Source organism: Sander vitreus, chromosome 12 (genome assembly GCF_031162955.1).
Source record: "Sander vitreus isolate 19-12246 chromosome 12, sanVit1, whole genome shotgun sequence".
NCBI classification, from domain to species: domain Eukaryota; kingdom Metazoa; phylum Chordata; class Actinopteri; order Perciformes; family Percidae; genus Sander; species Sander vitreus.
In genome coordinates this window covers 18,911,873-18,926,604 of record NC_135866.1, presented here as the reverse complement: position 1 = coordinate 18,926,604, position 14,732 = coordinate 18,911,873, and the positions used below count along the sequence as shown (strand labels likewise).

Genomic DNA, 14,732 nt, shown 5'->3' with positions numbered 1-14,732 from the left:
GACATTTTATATTTGCAGGCTTTCAGGTGCAAGGCACATTTTTCTTCCTTTTCAAAGCAATTAAAAAAGGAAAAAGAAAACTTCAGAAAGTTCAGAAAAAACATGATAAACAATCTGAAAATGTGTGCAGCTAACACAAAGGAGCTTCTAAAAATAGCCCTGACCAAAATAAACTGGATAAATGAACACAAGTCCATAGGAGGGATTTCACGATATGAGATTTTGATATCACGATTATAAATCAGGGAATTAAAAAGTGAACCAAAAAATTAAGATTTTAATTTCATTAGAGCGATTGAGAGAGAGGGAGAAAGAGACAGGCCTAAAGTATACCTAATTTTAGAATATTCTTTAATATAGCTAATGAACTAAAATATTATCATCAACTATATCCAGTTTGTTTTTTAAAAGGCTATTTAAAAGTCATCTATAATGTTTAAATGGGGGAACTTACAATGTGGGCTACACAGACAGAGAGCGTGAATGACAGCCCCTCAGTTGGTCATATGATATCCCTGCAAGATTCCAAAAGTAAAGAGTAACACGTTGTGAACTACTCCCGGGAAGTTTAAACTGTTTTGGTCCACAAATGCTCCCACACTGCCAAATTAAGGCGATTTAATGGCGGATATAAGGCTGGATAAGAATGTCAGTTTCCTCGGACATTTTCACAGCTCTTCTTCTCAACACTTCAGGTGAGTGGCACACACACACACACACACACACACACACACACACACACACACACACACACACACACACACACACACACACACACACACACACACACACACACAATTTGTTGTCACAGGGCAACAATACAGGAATCGGGACACCATAGGTATCGTCCTTGGTTATGGCAAAATTTCAGTTATCCCGACCTCCCTAGTGCTTGGTTAACGACATATCAACTTGGCACTTTAGCTGGCAATTAATAAAAACTCTCAACTGCTCCTCACCTCCATCTAAGCTGCGGGACATGTTGTAGCGTTTGCTGGAGGAGCGTTCAAAGAGCGGAGCAGGTCTGATGATCTGAGAGCTGGCCCTGCGGGTCTGAGCCTGCGTTCTGCCGCTGTAACGAAACTTGGAGCCGAGGCTCAGGAACTTCTTCGGCGGTGCATCGGGGGATACGAGCCTGCCATTAGTTACAAATAAGCACATTAATCAAAGCAGAAATAACACAGATTTACGCTATGCTCTGTAAAACATTAGAACTTCTACTCATTTGAATACTCTCCAGAGGGCCCTCAGGCTTGGCTCAAAAGAACCCAAGAGACATTTCTTTGCTTAAAGCAGCACAAAGCAGCTTCACATGCTGTCCAAATGCCAACAGCTACTAACAGCCTGAGCACTGTTTCTATTTCACTACACAGAAATCCTCTATGGTGATTATCAATAAACTCATGTTTACAGGACTGTAAAAAGTATTGGCTGAATGTTTTTAAATCAGTGATCACATACCAGAACAGGTTGAAAAGTGTTTTTTTTTTTTTTAAATAATAAGCTACCTACAGCAGCTTTAAAAGCGGTTTCCTATCACACTCAAAGATCTTGTTTCTTACCTGAAGAAGGTATGGTGCTCGACACAGACCTTCCAGAGCCGTTTGGCAGCGCGATGATTTGGAAGCTTGAAACCAATGGTGCTTTCAAACTGCTCAAACTGCAAGAGGGACAACACACTGTGCTCAGATTAACTATACAGGCAACTTTGAACTTGTTTATTCATTTATTTGTAATTTTTTTTTTTTTATTAATGTACGTTTCCATGTTAATGCTAAAATGTTACTAATTGTTTACATCAAAATGTAACTGCTTAAATATGAACATTATATAAATAGTGATATCCCAGTCCCATTATTTTATTATGGCTTAGCCAAGTGCCCACTTAGCAAAGCCAGTTTATATAAGATATACAGCATCAGAGGGTTTCCTTTATAGGATATAAGTAAAGAGAGGGATATCAGTGTGGATCTGTTGGGTCAGGAAATGTTAAGATAGGAAATGTTAAGACAGAAGTAGGTCAGCATCTTTTCCTCTTCAGAAAGTTCAGAACCTCAGAAGCCACGAAGAACAGCACTTGTAAAATGTTGCTGAAATAGAGGCCAATTTGACAAGAGCAAAATTAGTTACACCTAACAAAGAATCAGATGAATCAGGCTTTGCAGCAGATAAAACTAAACAAATAAAACAAATAAATGCCTTTTTTTTACCCCCGATACTGACCCAGCAGATCGGCTCTGGACATAACTATAAATAAATGTACTGTACATTTAAATATCTACAGTATAACTGTTATTGTTCGTACCTCGCCGGGCCGGATTTTGATGTAGAAGTTATTCCTTTTGTAGGAGATTTTAAGGATTTTGGGCCAAGCGAACCTGTTGATCCGCAACCTGTCTCTGTAGATGAGCAGGCCACTTGAACAAACTCCCAACATGATCTCCACGCCCTCAGAGTCCTGGAAACAACACACACCAAAGAAATTGCAAAACCAGGTAAACAATAAAACATTAGTTTGATGAAATTCTTTCACGTGTCACTTTGGTAACACAGGATCCTTGACAATCTCAAGGAAGAAGCCACTGACCACACCATTGCTCTTCTCTTAACTCTACAGGATATACAGGAGGCCCAGGAGCTAGTGAACAGCAGGGTAAAGTAGAATTTAACAGAGCCAAGTTTGTGATAAAAAAAACAGGGTAAAACAGGCAGGTGGAGAGTGGAATCAGGCATATGGTAATCTTATCTTCTCTATGCAGGCTGTAGTGACGCTGAATAAAGACTCAAGGGGCACCGAGTGGCAAAAGAAACAGTGAAGTCTTGGGAAATGGTGGTTGAAGCACGAATGATGCTCTTCACTGCAAGCATGAGATGAACAGGTGAAACCAATGATGTTTTGAGAGGGAAGCACTGGTCCAAAGCAGAAACAATCAATCTTAATGGGATGTTGAAATGACAACTTTGTATGTAACCATGCACAAGTAGAAACCACACACACACGCAGGTAAGCACATGGGATGCAGCCTCTTACCTCTCCCTCAGCTGGAGCCAAGCATTCATAGAGACTCCCTACCAACTTTGCATTTAATGAGAGAGGAGAGAAGACAAAAGAGGGATGCTGGTCTGATATGTACATATTTTTCTCGTGTATCAAAACTGACTCACATATCCAACACAGAGCGTTGATGTCTACTCAGTTTGATCAAGGCCGCTTCCTCATCTCTGTCATCTCCTCCATTCTGCGAAGGCAATATCCTCTCCATCGCTCACATCTACACCCATTTTGACTTTCAAAGCGCTTTTGATAACTGATTCATATCAAGACTGATGACTGTAATTTTCTTTTATGATGACAGCAGTCCTGCAGTTGTAATCCAGCGCTTTCTTTACTCGTTCTAACGACGTGTTTGATCCCATCTGGCTGACGGATTAGAAATGGCAAGAAAATCCTTCAAGTCAAGCTGGGCTCCAGACCCCACCACCACTCTACACTTCAGCCCCCCCCCCACCACTCTACACCTCCCCCCCCCAAAATCCACAGAGGCAGCGGAGACATGTCAGTCAATCAGCGAAACAGCAGTGGCATGTTTAACTGAGGCATTACTGTGGCAGCTGTGATGTTTTTTAAGCAGCGGCGTTGTGGTGGCAAGCGTCACTGTTGACTGCATGAGTGGAATGTGTTAGTCTCATCTAGCATAAAAATAATACAAACATTTATATTAAATAATTTGCATACTTCGTAATGCATCCTGGAAACACCCACCAATACTGAAGTCATGAGTGACATTCTAGTACACTGATTCAGTGTACTACTACTTAAAGGAATAAATAAATTTCGGGAAATGACTTAGCTTATTTGCCTCCTTGCCAAGGGTGAGATTTGAAGGAGGATACCACTTTCGTATCTGTAAATATGAAGCTACAGCCAGCAGTTGGTTAGCTTAGCATAAAGACAGTATATTGACGAAGTTTCACCTCCGGGATTGTTCTGGTGCCGCCGGAAATTCCGCCGGATATCCCTCTTTTTGGCCGGATGTCCGTCACCTTCCGTGTTTTTTGTGTGTGTTGGCATTCTAAACTCCGGTTGATTTATGAGGACTATGGTTAACTGCTCCTCAGATCTCTGCAGGGTAAATCCAGACAGCTAGCTAGACTATCTGTCCAATCGTAGTTTTCTATTGCAGGAATAAAACAACCTTTGAACGTACACGTTCCACCAAAACAAGTTCCTTCCCGAGGCTATTTTGCAGAGGCACCGTTGCTCCGTTCTGCGCTTAGCGTTGCTCAGGATGATTGTGATTGGTTTAAAGAAATGCCAATAAACCAGAGCACATTTTTCTCCCATCCCAGAATGCTACGTGGACTAGCCAGACCCTCCTCCGCAGCGCTGTGGAGGAAGGTCTGGCAATGTGAGACTAGAAGCAAGGTGAAACAGCTAGCCAGGATGTATCCAAAGGTTAAAAAAACCCTACCTCTAAAGCTTTGTAAAACCACAATGTATTGTTTTTACACTGGTTTTGTACAGATTAAACAAACAATATATAATGTGTTAATTAGTGAGCCATAGAGTTGCTGGCAGGTGGACTATTTTACCTGTAGACAGAGCCTTTTCCCCGTTTTTGGTCTTTGTGCTAAGCTTAGCTAACAGACTTCTGACTGTAGTGTTAATATTTTTGCGTATGAACATGAGAGTGGTTATGAATCTTTATATCTAACTCTCAGCAAGAAAGCGAATAGCCGTAATTCCCAAAATGTTGAACTATTCTTTTAAAGACAATACAAAATATTATATTAAATTTCATTGCATATTCCTTAATGCATCTTGGGGACTTCAGGGACATTGTAGTTGATTTTCATGAACTACTAAATCATTTCCCATGTTAAAAAGGTGCAGTAGGTAAGACTTATAAAACTAACTTTCTGTCATATTTGCTGAAACTGACCCTATGTTCGAGTAGAACTACACGAAGCAGGTAATTAAAAAAAATCTGGCTCCTCTGGCACCACCTCCAGCCTGTAGCTCCCTGTTCAGATGCACCAATCAGGGCCGGGGGGGAGGGGAGGGGGTGTCTAACTGCGTGTCAATCACTGCTCATGCATTCATTCTCCCTTGTGGGGGGAGGGGCTTAGGAGACCGTTTTGGGCTTTAGCAGAAAGGGGGGAGGGAAGTTGTCGATGTTCAAATCTTTTGGCTAAGTCCTGGATCTTCGCAATCCTACCTACAACACCTTTAATTTATAAAAGTAACAACTTAAAAATGTATGATTTTTCACCCTGATTTATCAAAGTAGAAACAAGAAACTACAGCTGTGATGAACTGTTCTGGACACTGGTTTGACTTGTGAGAGACAATAAAGTTTGCAGTGACCCGTTACCTTAGCGTGGTGGAGGTCTACGCCATACATGGACAGCTTCTTGGCATTTTCCAGGAAGTGCATCTCTGCTTCGGCTGGTGTCATTCCCCTGACAGAACAGAACATAATGGACGAGACGAGGTCAAACAAGTATAGCAAAGAGAGATTTGATGCTTTCTGACCAATGTGAATATGCAACACTTAAGAGGTAGAGTCCAATAAGATCTAAAACGGGGATAATTCAGTTTTATTGCATAAAAGCTTTTGGAAAATTGTGGTTTTTATGGAGGCTTTTAACAGAGTACCATGAGCGCATCCACTTTTAACATAGATGGGTCTTTAGAGAGACCCTAATCCTTGCCCTGTCATCGTCTTACTCCAGCCAGTAGGCTACACAGGTCTGCATCAAATTACACACAAATCATTGTTATAGCAGGAGAATGAAGGACTCAGACAGAGGACAGTCAGCTATATCCATTTATAGGAAAACACAAATCCAATGTCTGGAGACATGCTGCCTTTCAGAACAGATTATTATTCCAGGCTGCAAATATTCAGTTGCTGTTCAACCACTAAAATCCAGATGAGAGAAGCTCTGTATTGATACAAATGTTGATATGCTCATCTGAATTACTTTTTACTATTACCTTTCTCACACCAGTACGTTTTGAATTCCGTCTATTATTCATCCTTTTCCAAGAGGAAGCTCTGTGTATAACCCAACTGTACATTCTTGGCAGGTCCGTGACCCTATTAAAAGTTGTGCTGGACAGTTCAAGCTTAGTATGAAAAGATGTTTAGGAAATGATGTCGAGACTAACTTGTAGGTCTTGTGAAGTTCCATGACCTTCTCCTCTAGCTCTTTGGTTTGGTTGGGTGCGAAGCGCAGTTCACTGATGTAGTCGCTGCCTAATTCCTCAGGGTCGTAGTCTCCCAGTTCAGACTGCACTGTGTAGGAGCCCAGCACCGTGTGGGTGGCAAAGGAGCAGGGCAGGCGGCCCGAAACCACGTCATCCCTCAGCTGCAAACACAGGTAGTACCTAAAAGAGGACGAAGAGATGGAAAACAAAACATTCAAGTCATTTTGTTTTTGTTATCAAATCCAATGTCTGAATTGTCTTTGTAAGCCTTTTCAATACAATTTACCGGCATAATCCGTTATTTTTCGTTATTAAAACTACATTTTTTTTTATTTAGGCAATAATCAATACAAATTAAACTCAAAGTCCACATATAAGAAGCACTGAGGAACAGCGATACATTTTTAAACATTAAAAAGGAACACGCCAACTTATTGGGACTTTAGCTTATTCACCATAACCCCCATGTTCCTATTTACATGTTGTAATTTGTATAGTCACAGTGTGTATAAATACCAAGGTCACATGAGACACAGCCATCTTCTAACCGTATGTAAACTGGGAACTACAGTCTCAGAAAAGCGAAGCATTTCTACTCTCTGTCCGGTGCTTCTCAGGTGCAAGCATATCACTCCGCCCAAGTAGCAGAAGTAGCACTGCCTCGCCTTTCTGAGAATATAGTTCCCAGTGTATACACAGTTAGAAAATGTCTGTGTCTCATGTGACCTTATTATTTGTACACACTGTTACTATACAAATCACAACATGTAAATAGGAACATGTTGGCGTTACTTTGTCACTTATTCGGAGCAGTAGGCTAGTTGGAACCGAATACCTTCAGGATCCGTGCTAGGCTAAACTACCAGTGGAGCCGTCGGAAAGAGCTACAACGCGCACGGAGATGAGAAGGGTATGTTCTTAAGTCCCATTAAGTTGGCGTGTTCCTTTAAAGAAGCAAATGTTAGCCAGGGATCACGTCATTCTTCTAAATTAGCTGCTTACTCACCTTGTGATATCCTCAGTCAGCTGGGAGGGGTCTGGAGGGTAAAACTTGACGTTGAAAGCAAAGTTCCAGGGACCAGCTGAGACGAGGAGAGAACATTAACTTACCTCTGCTGTTCAAGACAAAACACTTTAGTGGCTTTATTACATTACTAGACTTACTCCTGATCTGCTTCTTTAGCTCCTTGGAAGGGTCTAACCAATTCTGAAACAGACAACCACAGACAAAAAGTATTAATCATCAAATTACTAACAACCAAAGTTTCTTCTAAATGACTTCCTCAAACGCACTTTTTTGGTGTTATTGAATGTCATTTAGCATATTTGACTCTTTCATAATCCTGCTTTTAATATATAATTCATATGGTCAGTTAACAACTCCATACAAACTGATTATCATCATATCATAGATTTTCCTTTACCTTCTGATTCTCTACATCTCTGCATGTGATGCCAAAGTAATCCCTCTCCAGCAGATTGAGGTGGTCACATATTTTATCAAAGAGCACTTGGCCCTTGGCGCGTTTCTGTGAGAGAAACAAACAGACAAACAAACTTATTCAACACAGGGTGAACTGAAAGTAGTCCGCATTATCACACCTTTTTATGATCAAGAAGAGTATCATTTAAAAGGATTATGGCTGCAGAAAATAGAGTATAGAACGTTATTTTGCATGAGAAAAGCATTTTCCTGATAAGTCTACTGCTTTTAAGTTTTTTTTGTTGATTTTATGTTAAGATGAACTGAATTGTAATGTGATTGGTGAAACTACACCATATTCAATAATTATCAACGCAAAATAAAAATAAAACATAACTGTGCCTGTGCCAACTGTGCCATAGCCTGTGCTATTTAATGATGCCATTGGATTAATTATATTGAGATACATGAACTAAAGAATCCATGAAATTAAAAATTTCAATTATAAAAACAGCACAGATAGCGAATACTAGACACTGCTTTTCAGACAGTGCTGTGTGACAAAAAGTATTAAGGCTTGCTCAAATGTCCTTAGCAGACCTGCATTTATTATTTTTCTATTTCTATTTTTCTATTCAGAGAGTGCCGGCACACTGGAATCACAGCTCTCTTTAATTTTATTAGTAATGTTTCAACCAACTACATGTCTTCCCACAGGAAGAAAGGAAGGAAGGAAGGAATGCAGGACGGCTGGATAGAGGACTTTATTAATCCCTGGAGGGAAATTAAAATCGCCATAGCAGCCAGTTACAATAACAACAGGTACATGAACACAGCTAAAGATGACACTAAAAAAAAAAAAAAGCATGAATAAGCAGAAAGTCTAGTGGATGGATAAGTAGGGTTATTGACTGATATTGTGGTTGTAAAAAAAAAAAAAAAAAAAAAAAGGTGCTTAAGATAAATAACTTCAAGATACAGTCAAAAAAAATACTAGTGTTCAAAGAGCAAAGTGATTAATAAGAATAGAATAGCAATAGAGCAACATAAAAGATAAGTCTTTTTAAAGTTAAAAGCAATCCTGATATATTTGAGTCATCAGGTACATACAAGTGTTCTGGTAGACCTGATGTGCAGAGGAAATTAAAGATAAGTCTGGCTTAAGAGCAGTCCAGATATAAAAACAGTTCAGATATAGATATACAGTATTCAAGTGTTCTGGTCCCTACGTGCAAATGGCAAAGTGTTGAGAATCAATTACTTAAAAGCAAGTTTAGTCCATAAGTAGTTCATGATGCATTCAAGAGCCTTTCCTGCAGGGGCTAAACCTCAAAGGTATTGCAGCCACATTTGACCAACTAGGTGACTCTGAATCAATTCCTTCTAGAAAAAGCATGATAGCATAAATACACATTCAAATTCCTGAGCTCAGGGTTAACTTCAGCAATGTGAAGGCTTAAAACCAATCGATTGCACCGTTCTAGCTGAGTGCCGGATGTCATCAGCTGGAGCTCCGTCGACTCCCCCACTGGAGGCGGTTGGACTTCACAGATTCATTTGGCCAGCTCACATGAGATATTTTAAGACCCGAGTTGCCACAACACACAAGCCTCCTTCCTGCACAGAGCCAAAGTCAGCTCCTCACGTATGGATTTATTGAAAACCACAGCTCATTCTAGCATCAGGAATCACAACACACCTATGCATCTGTCATATTCACATGGAGTCTGTGACATGAGGGTACAGATGGAAATAAACATACATATCTGGCTGGTAGCATGTAAAAGAAGTAGTAGCACATATGGTACATTTTTACCAGCATCCACCCACGCCGTTTCATCACTTAAAGCATACGCTCATCCTTTTTATGATGACAACTCGGGAGTGTCTGTGCGTGATTGTGAACAGAGCCCTAAAGCCACTGGCGGCAGAGTTAATCCTGCCAGAACATCTCTGAGGGAATTAGCAGAGTTGTGTCAGACTATTGCTGCCTTGCTGTGACAGAGGCTTCGATCAGGCTTGTATTCTGTCATCCCTGGGGTTGTTTAGGAGAATGAGATCAGGAGGGAATTGGAAAGAAATGCAGTGAGCTTGTACATTCACAATGATTATAAAAAAAGATACTGGAACTTGCATCACCAAACCATGCATCAAAAATAGGGCTGCAACTAGCAATTATTTTCATTATCCATTTATTTTTTAGAACAATTTGAAGTAAAATGGTGAAAAATACCCTGAACATTTGAGTCGTTGTTGCCCATAACAGGCTAGCATTCTGCTAATGAATGCTGATTGGTCAGTGAAGGACTGATTACGATCAGAGATCCCGCTTGACGGCATCCGAAGCAGAACCAGAATGTCAGAGTGAATATGGTCTTTAAAACATTAGCAAACCTCTTTCTAGCACGTGTATTAACAAGGAGAGGCTAACCTGTCAGCTGTGTTGTCGATGCCTCGAGAGAACAAAGGAAGTGACTCAGAGCTTGCTGTAAAGCAGTATCCCTGGCCGTATATGTGTATGACGTCATTGACATTTTAAAAAGGCTTTTTAGAACAAAAAACCCACTTTAAAAAAATCTAACACCCAGCAGTGTGTATTTTCTTAGCCTCCCCTGTCGAATGCAACATTCAAATTACTAGACAAAAAATTATATCCTGAGAAAAGTGGATTTGAGGGGTATAGCTCCATAGAGTCCTATTCATTCTGCACTGGCCTGTGAACTTCTTCCCTTATTAGAAATTCTTTTAAGATATTCAGTTTACACTTATATCAAAACAGAGAAAAAAAGAAAATCCTCACATTGGAGAAGCTGTAACCAGAAAATGTTTGGCTTTTTGCTTAAAAAAAAAAATTTCCTTAATTTACTTAAGCGATTTAACTAATTATCAAAATAGTTGCAGATTAATTTGCGGTCTATCAACTAATCGACTAATTGTTGCAGCTCTAAATAAAGACAACTTTTAGCATGCATTACAGGAAATGAGGTTTTTCCCACAGGAAAGCTGAGATTGAGTTGAGCTGGAAAACGACAAGGTCAGGGGGATAAAAATGTCAAATCTTGACACTCTGGACTCTTCAAATGGGATTGGGAGGAGGAAGAGGACTCCCTGGCAATTATCCGAGGATCCTTTGACCTCAATTGAATCACTGTGTCAAACACCATGAGCTGACTTAGCTTATGTCTGCTGTGTTTCACCCTCAGCTGTTAGGACACATACAACGGTTTTCATGTGCGTTTTGTTTCAGGCAAGCACTCCCGACTGGTCATGACTGTGACTTATTGGTTGCTATGACAACTCCTGTGATAAGCAAGCAACTAATTAGCTAATTATCTTTTTGTTGTCTCTTGCTTTTTATTGTAATGAGTGTTTCCTTTAAAGAAACCTTTTCGGTTAGTGTGAACATTGTATAAAATATATCTGTGTGAAGACATCGTTATGGTTACTGTGATTGAGAGTATTGTCCAACTGCCAGCGTCATCCAGGTGTGACTCATCTTGCAGCACAGCGTGATTGTATATTATTACTCTTTATAAAAAGGTGGCTAATCCTGTCACGACCATGTGAAATAAGCAGACGTGATTGCGATTCAGACAAAAATGTGAATCAAAATGTACCACTGCCGAAAGTAATGACTTCAGATGGCTCGTTCTGTCCACTTCTAAAGCATCTTAGGTTAACGGCACCTCAGAAACCCTTTCTGCCACCTTCTCATAGGGCAAGAAGTCCAGACTCGCACCCATTTCCAGATCCCTGTCCTTAAGAATCCTTCCTTTGCCACAGTGGGACATCCAGTAATTACGTCAACACACAGAGTCAATGACACTGATTCCCTCCAACAAATGCTCCCATTTCACGGTCTGAACCCCTCCCCTCACCACCACAAAAACAGACCGTTAATCCCTCTTTCCAAACCCCTGGTGGGGAGGAATCTGCTCAGAGGAGATTTTAGGCGGAGGAAGGGCCGGTGCTCCCTTGTTCAGCCTGAACACATTTTGGGGAATGTACAAATTGAAAGTCTTATAACTTTAGGAAAAGGCTCAATTTTCCTATTAAGAGGGAGATATGTAAAAGTGAAATGTCAAATAAGTTCACTATTCAGATTTATTCCTGAATTCATAATGTCATTATAGAAAATATGAGATCTGACACTCACATTTACACCAAAAATAAATGTTTCCTTAAAATTATAGATAATCAGAGAAAAAAAAAAAAAAAATAGAGGTTGAGACTCATGGGACAAATTATTCAAATAGCACAGCTCTATCCAGGCTGACAAATATGGATACGACTATTTTTTCTCCATTTTTCTCAAGACTACATAGAGAAGCTTTGCTGGGGAAACAAATCCCACAAAGCAATTTGACACAATGCAAATGTAAATGTACTGTGAAATCCATTAAATCCTTACTTCTAAGAAGGGCTGTCAAAATAGCCCAGTTTTGTTCTATTTTAATAGGCTCGCCGTGGTAGTTGGTTGGTTTTAACGGTGGTTGGGAATAACATTTCTTGCCCACAGCACCCACTGTTTTCATTTTTTTATGAAAAATAAAAGAAAAAGAAATTTTCTTTATTTTTTTTAAAAGGAAGAAACCCATTTAGTTCATTTTTGTGCATCAGCGGCAACGTGAAAGTGTCTGCTTCGCTCCGTACATCAGCAGCGTCGCAGCATGGAGTAGCAGGAGTCAGATTTCACTCATCACCCGACAAGAAGATAGCAGAGGATTTGGTGTCTAAGTGGAAAGCAAAAGTGCAGAATCCAATCAGTTATATCATATATAATATATTTATATTGTTTAGAATAGATTATCAGCGTGTTTCTCGCTCACGGAAAAAATAGACCAGAAAATAGATTAGATAGGATCACGGCGCCGCTGTCTGAACAGCCCAATTGGTTAACATCATATCTATATACAGTCTATGGTTAACATGGGCGCCACAGGGAAGAAGCTGTGCTTTGCGATGCTCCCGTCTCCTGTTTCAAACCGACGGCTGCCAAAATGAGCCGTGCAGTATTATGTGGCAGAATGAATATTGAGGAAACACAATAGACATATACCGTTAATTTTGGCATTAAAAATTGCCTGTAGTTCCTGTTGGCCCACCAGGCTTGTACAATTATATGGGAAACACTGGGCACCCTGTACCAAAAGGTTAGGCGTTTTATCTCACCTCCACATTGAGTGTGAAGTCGGAGCCATCCAGCAGGGTGACTTTACACTGCATGATCTTCACCTTCTTCACTCCTCGCAAAGGAGACCTGGACAGACGACTTGTGGATGACCTGTGGGACACCAGGTCCTCCTCCTGCCGCTCCTGAGAGGAAGAAAACAAGTGTCACTTCACAGTAATTAGTTGAATGTATACGTATAATTACACTTTTCCACACGTTTCTTCAGTGAGATGTCTCTGCATGTATTGCATTGTATGTATGGCATTCTGAGGTTGAAAGTCTTCACAGACCGGAAATGAAAAAGACCTCCTGCTCATCGTTTCCTTACCTGACTGCCTCCAACTTCCCTAAATGTCAATGACTTGTAGTTGTCTTTGACAAACCCACCGGTTCTGTCACATGTCCAAAACCTAAATATAGAGACTTGGACCCTGAGCTAATGTAATCGGGTCCCACTGAGAAGAGCTAGAGGTGTTCTGGCATTTTGTCATAAACTGAGAAAATCCAATTTTCCACTTCGCTGAAAAACAAAGCCCTTCCTGACTTTATGCTGAAGAAGCCTTTGGTTTCAAGACATTTTTCATTCTTACCCACACACAGGATTTAATGCCCCTTTTCATTTTTCTATTGAAAATGTCTCATCTTGTTCTTCAGGCTATATCCATTCTGTTTTATACAGTCTATGTATCCATCACATTGTAGCTAATGCAGACCAGTTTCTTTCTGTGGACCCATTCAGATGTAGTACTTAACTAAACAAATATAATTTAGTTACCTTTAGAGAGCATGATAATTAAAGTGACAGTATAATTTAGATTTAATTTAGTTAGAAATTACAAGAATTACCAAAGGGTACATTTAAGCACCGCAGATGTAAAAAAGAAAATCATAGTATTGAAACTATAAACTGATGCCACTTTATTCATATATGCACCCTGCTGGACCAGAGAAATATCTCAGCCTGAGCATGTCTCACAGGAAACACTGACAGTGTTGTGTCAGACTGCTGTGATATGTCTCAGCCTTGTTCCTGCCAATTCACACAGCTCCGACAATGGCAGAGCATCATCCATCATCCTCAGTGTGACACGATGAGGGCTGTTTAATGTGGATACATTTGAAAGGGATACTGCTATGGATCCACTAAATAGGTAGTCACGCATAGCCAGACCTATCTCCACAGCGCAGGAGAATGGTCTGGCTGCACCCATTATCATTCTGTTATAGGGGGAAAAAAAACACGCTCAGGCTTCTTGTATTTCTTTAAACCAATCAAAATCATTCTCCTAAGCTCAGGGTGCAGTGATGGTGCCCTTGTAAAATAGATAGTGGAAGGGGAGGAGAATGGAAGAAAGTAAATTATAATTTTTGCCATGGTAGTGGCATTGCTCTAAGAAGGGGAATGTCGGTCGGACAGTTCGTTCACCTAAAATATCTCAACAACTACTGCAGCGATTGCCATTAAATTGGGTACATATATTCATGGTCTCCAGTGGATGAATTGTAATAACTTCCATCCACTGACCAGTCATATACTGTAGTGCTATTATCAGGTCAGATCAAATACCTGCAAAACTAATGACATTCCCATCAGCTCTACTTTGTGTTTAGTACCATTTAGCAAATGTTAGCATACTGATATTAGCATGGTGAACACAATAAACATTATACTAGGCTTGGGCGATCGCTAATATTTTCAAATCCTCCAATCGTGGTTCCTTGATATCGCCGAGTACTAAGTGTCTAAGTACAGCCTCACAGAGCATGGCGAGTATGGGGGTAGACTCCTTGTCTTGCTTTTGTTTTTGGAAACACTACATAACATATGTTAATCAAGGAGAAATGTGAGCTATTTGGCTAACATTCTATAGTAAAGCACATGAGTGGGCCATATAGATAATTTATAGGAGGAGTAATTTCAT

At 40.2% G+C, this 14,732-nt stretch overlaps 1 protein-coding gene across 4 annotated transcripts in view; it reads right to left on the bottom strand.

Annotated features, from left to right (window-relative positions):
* epb41l3b (erythrocyte membrane protein band 4.1-like 3b) overlaps positions 1-14,732 on the bottom strand; it is a 44,132-nt gene that overhangs the window by 16,229 nt on the left and 13,171 nt on the right. For all 4 annotated transcript variants that reach the window (XM_078264302.1, XM_078264299.1, XM_078264300.1 and 1 more), the window contains exons 3-11: positions 12,810-12,953; positions 7,639-7,743; positions 7,379-7,421; positions 7,221-7,296; positions 6,176-6,394; positions 5,376-5,463; positions 2,306-2,458; positions 1,563-1,660; positions 960-1,135 (exon numbers count right to left, since the gene is read on the bottom strand). In XM_078264302.1, coding sequence (XP_078120428.1) covers positions 960-1,135; positions 1,563-1,660; positions 2,306-2,458; positions 5,376-5,463; positions 6,176-6,394; positions 7,221-7,296; positions 7,379-7,421; positions 7,639-7,743; positions 12,810-12,953 — 1,102 coding nt within the window. The remainder of the gene's footprint in view (positions 1-959; positions 1,136-1,562; positions 1,661-2,305; positions 2,459-5,375; positions 5,464-6,175; positions 6,395-7,220; positions 7,297-7,378; positions 7,422-7,638; positions 7,744-12,809; positions 12,954-14,732) is intronic.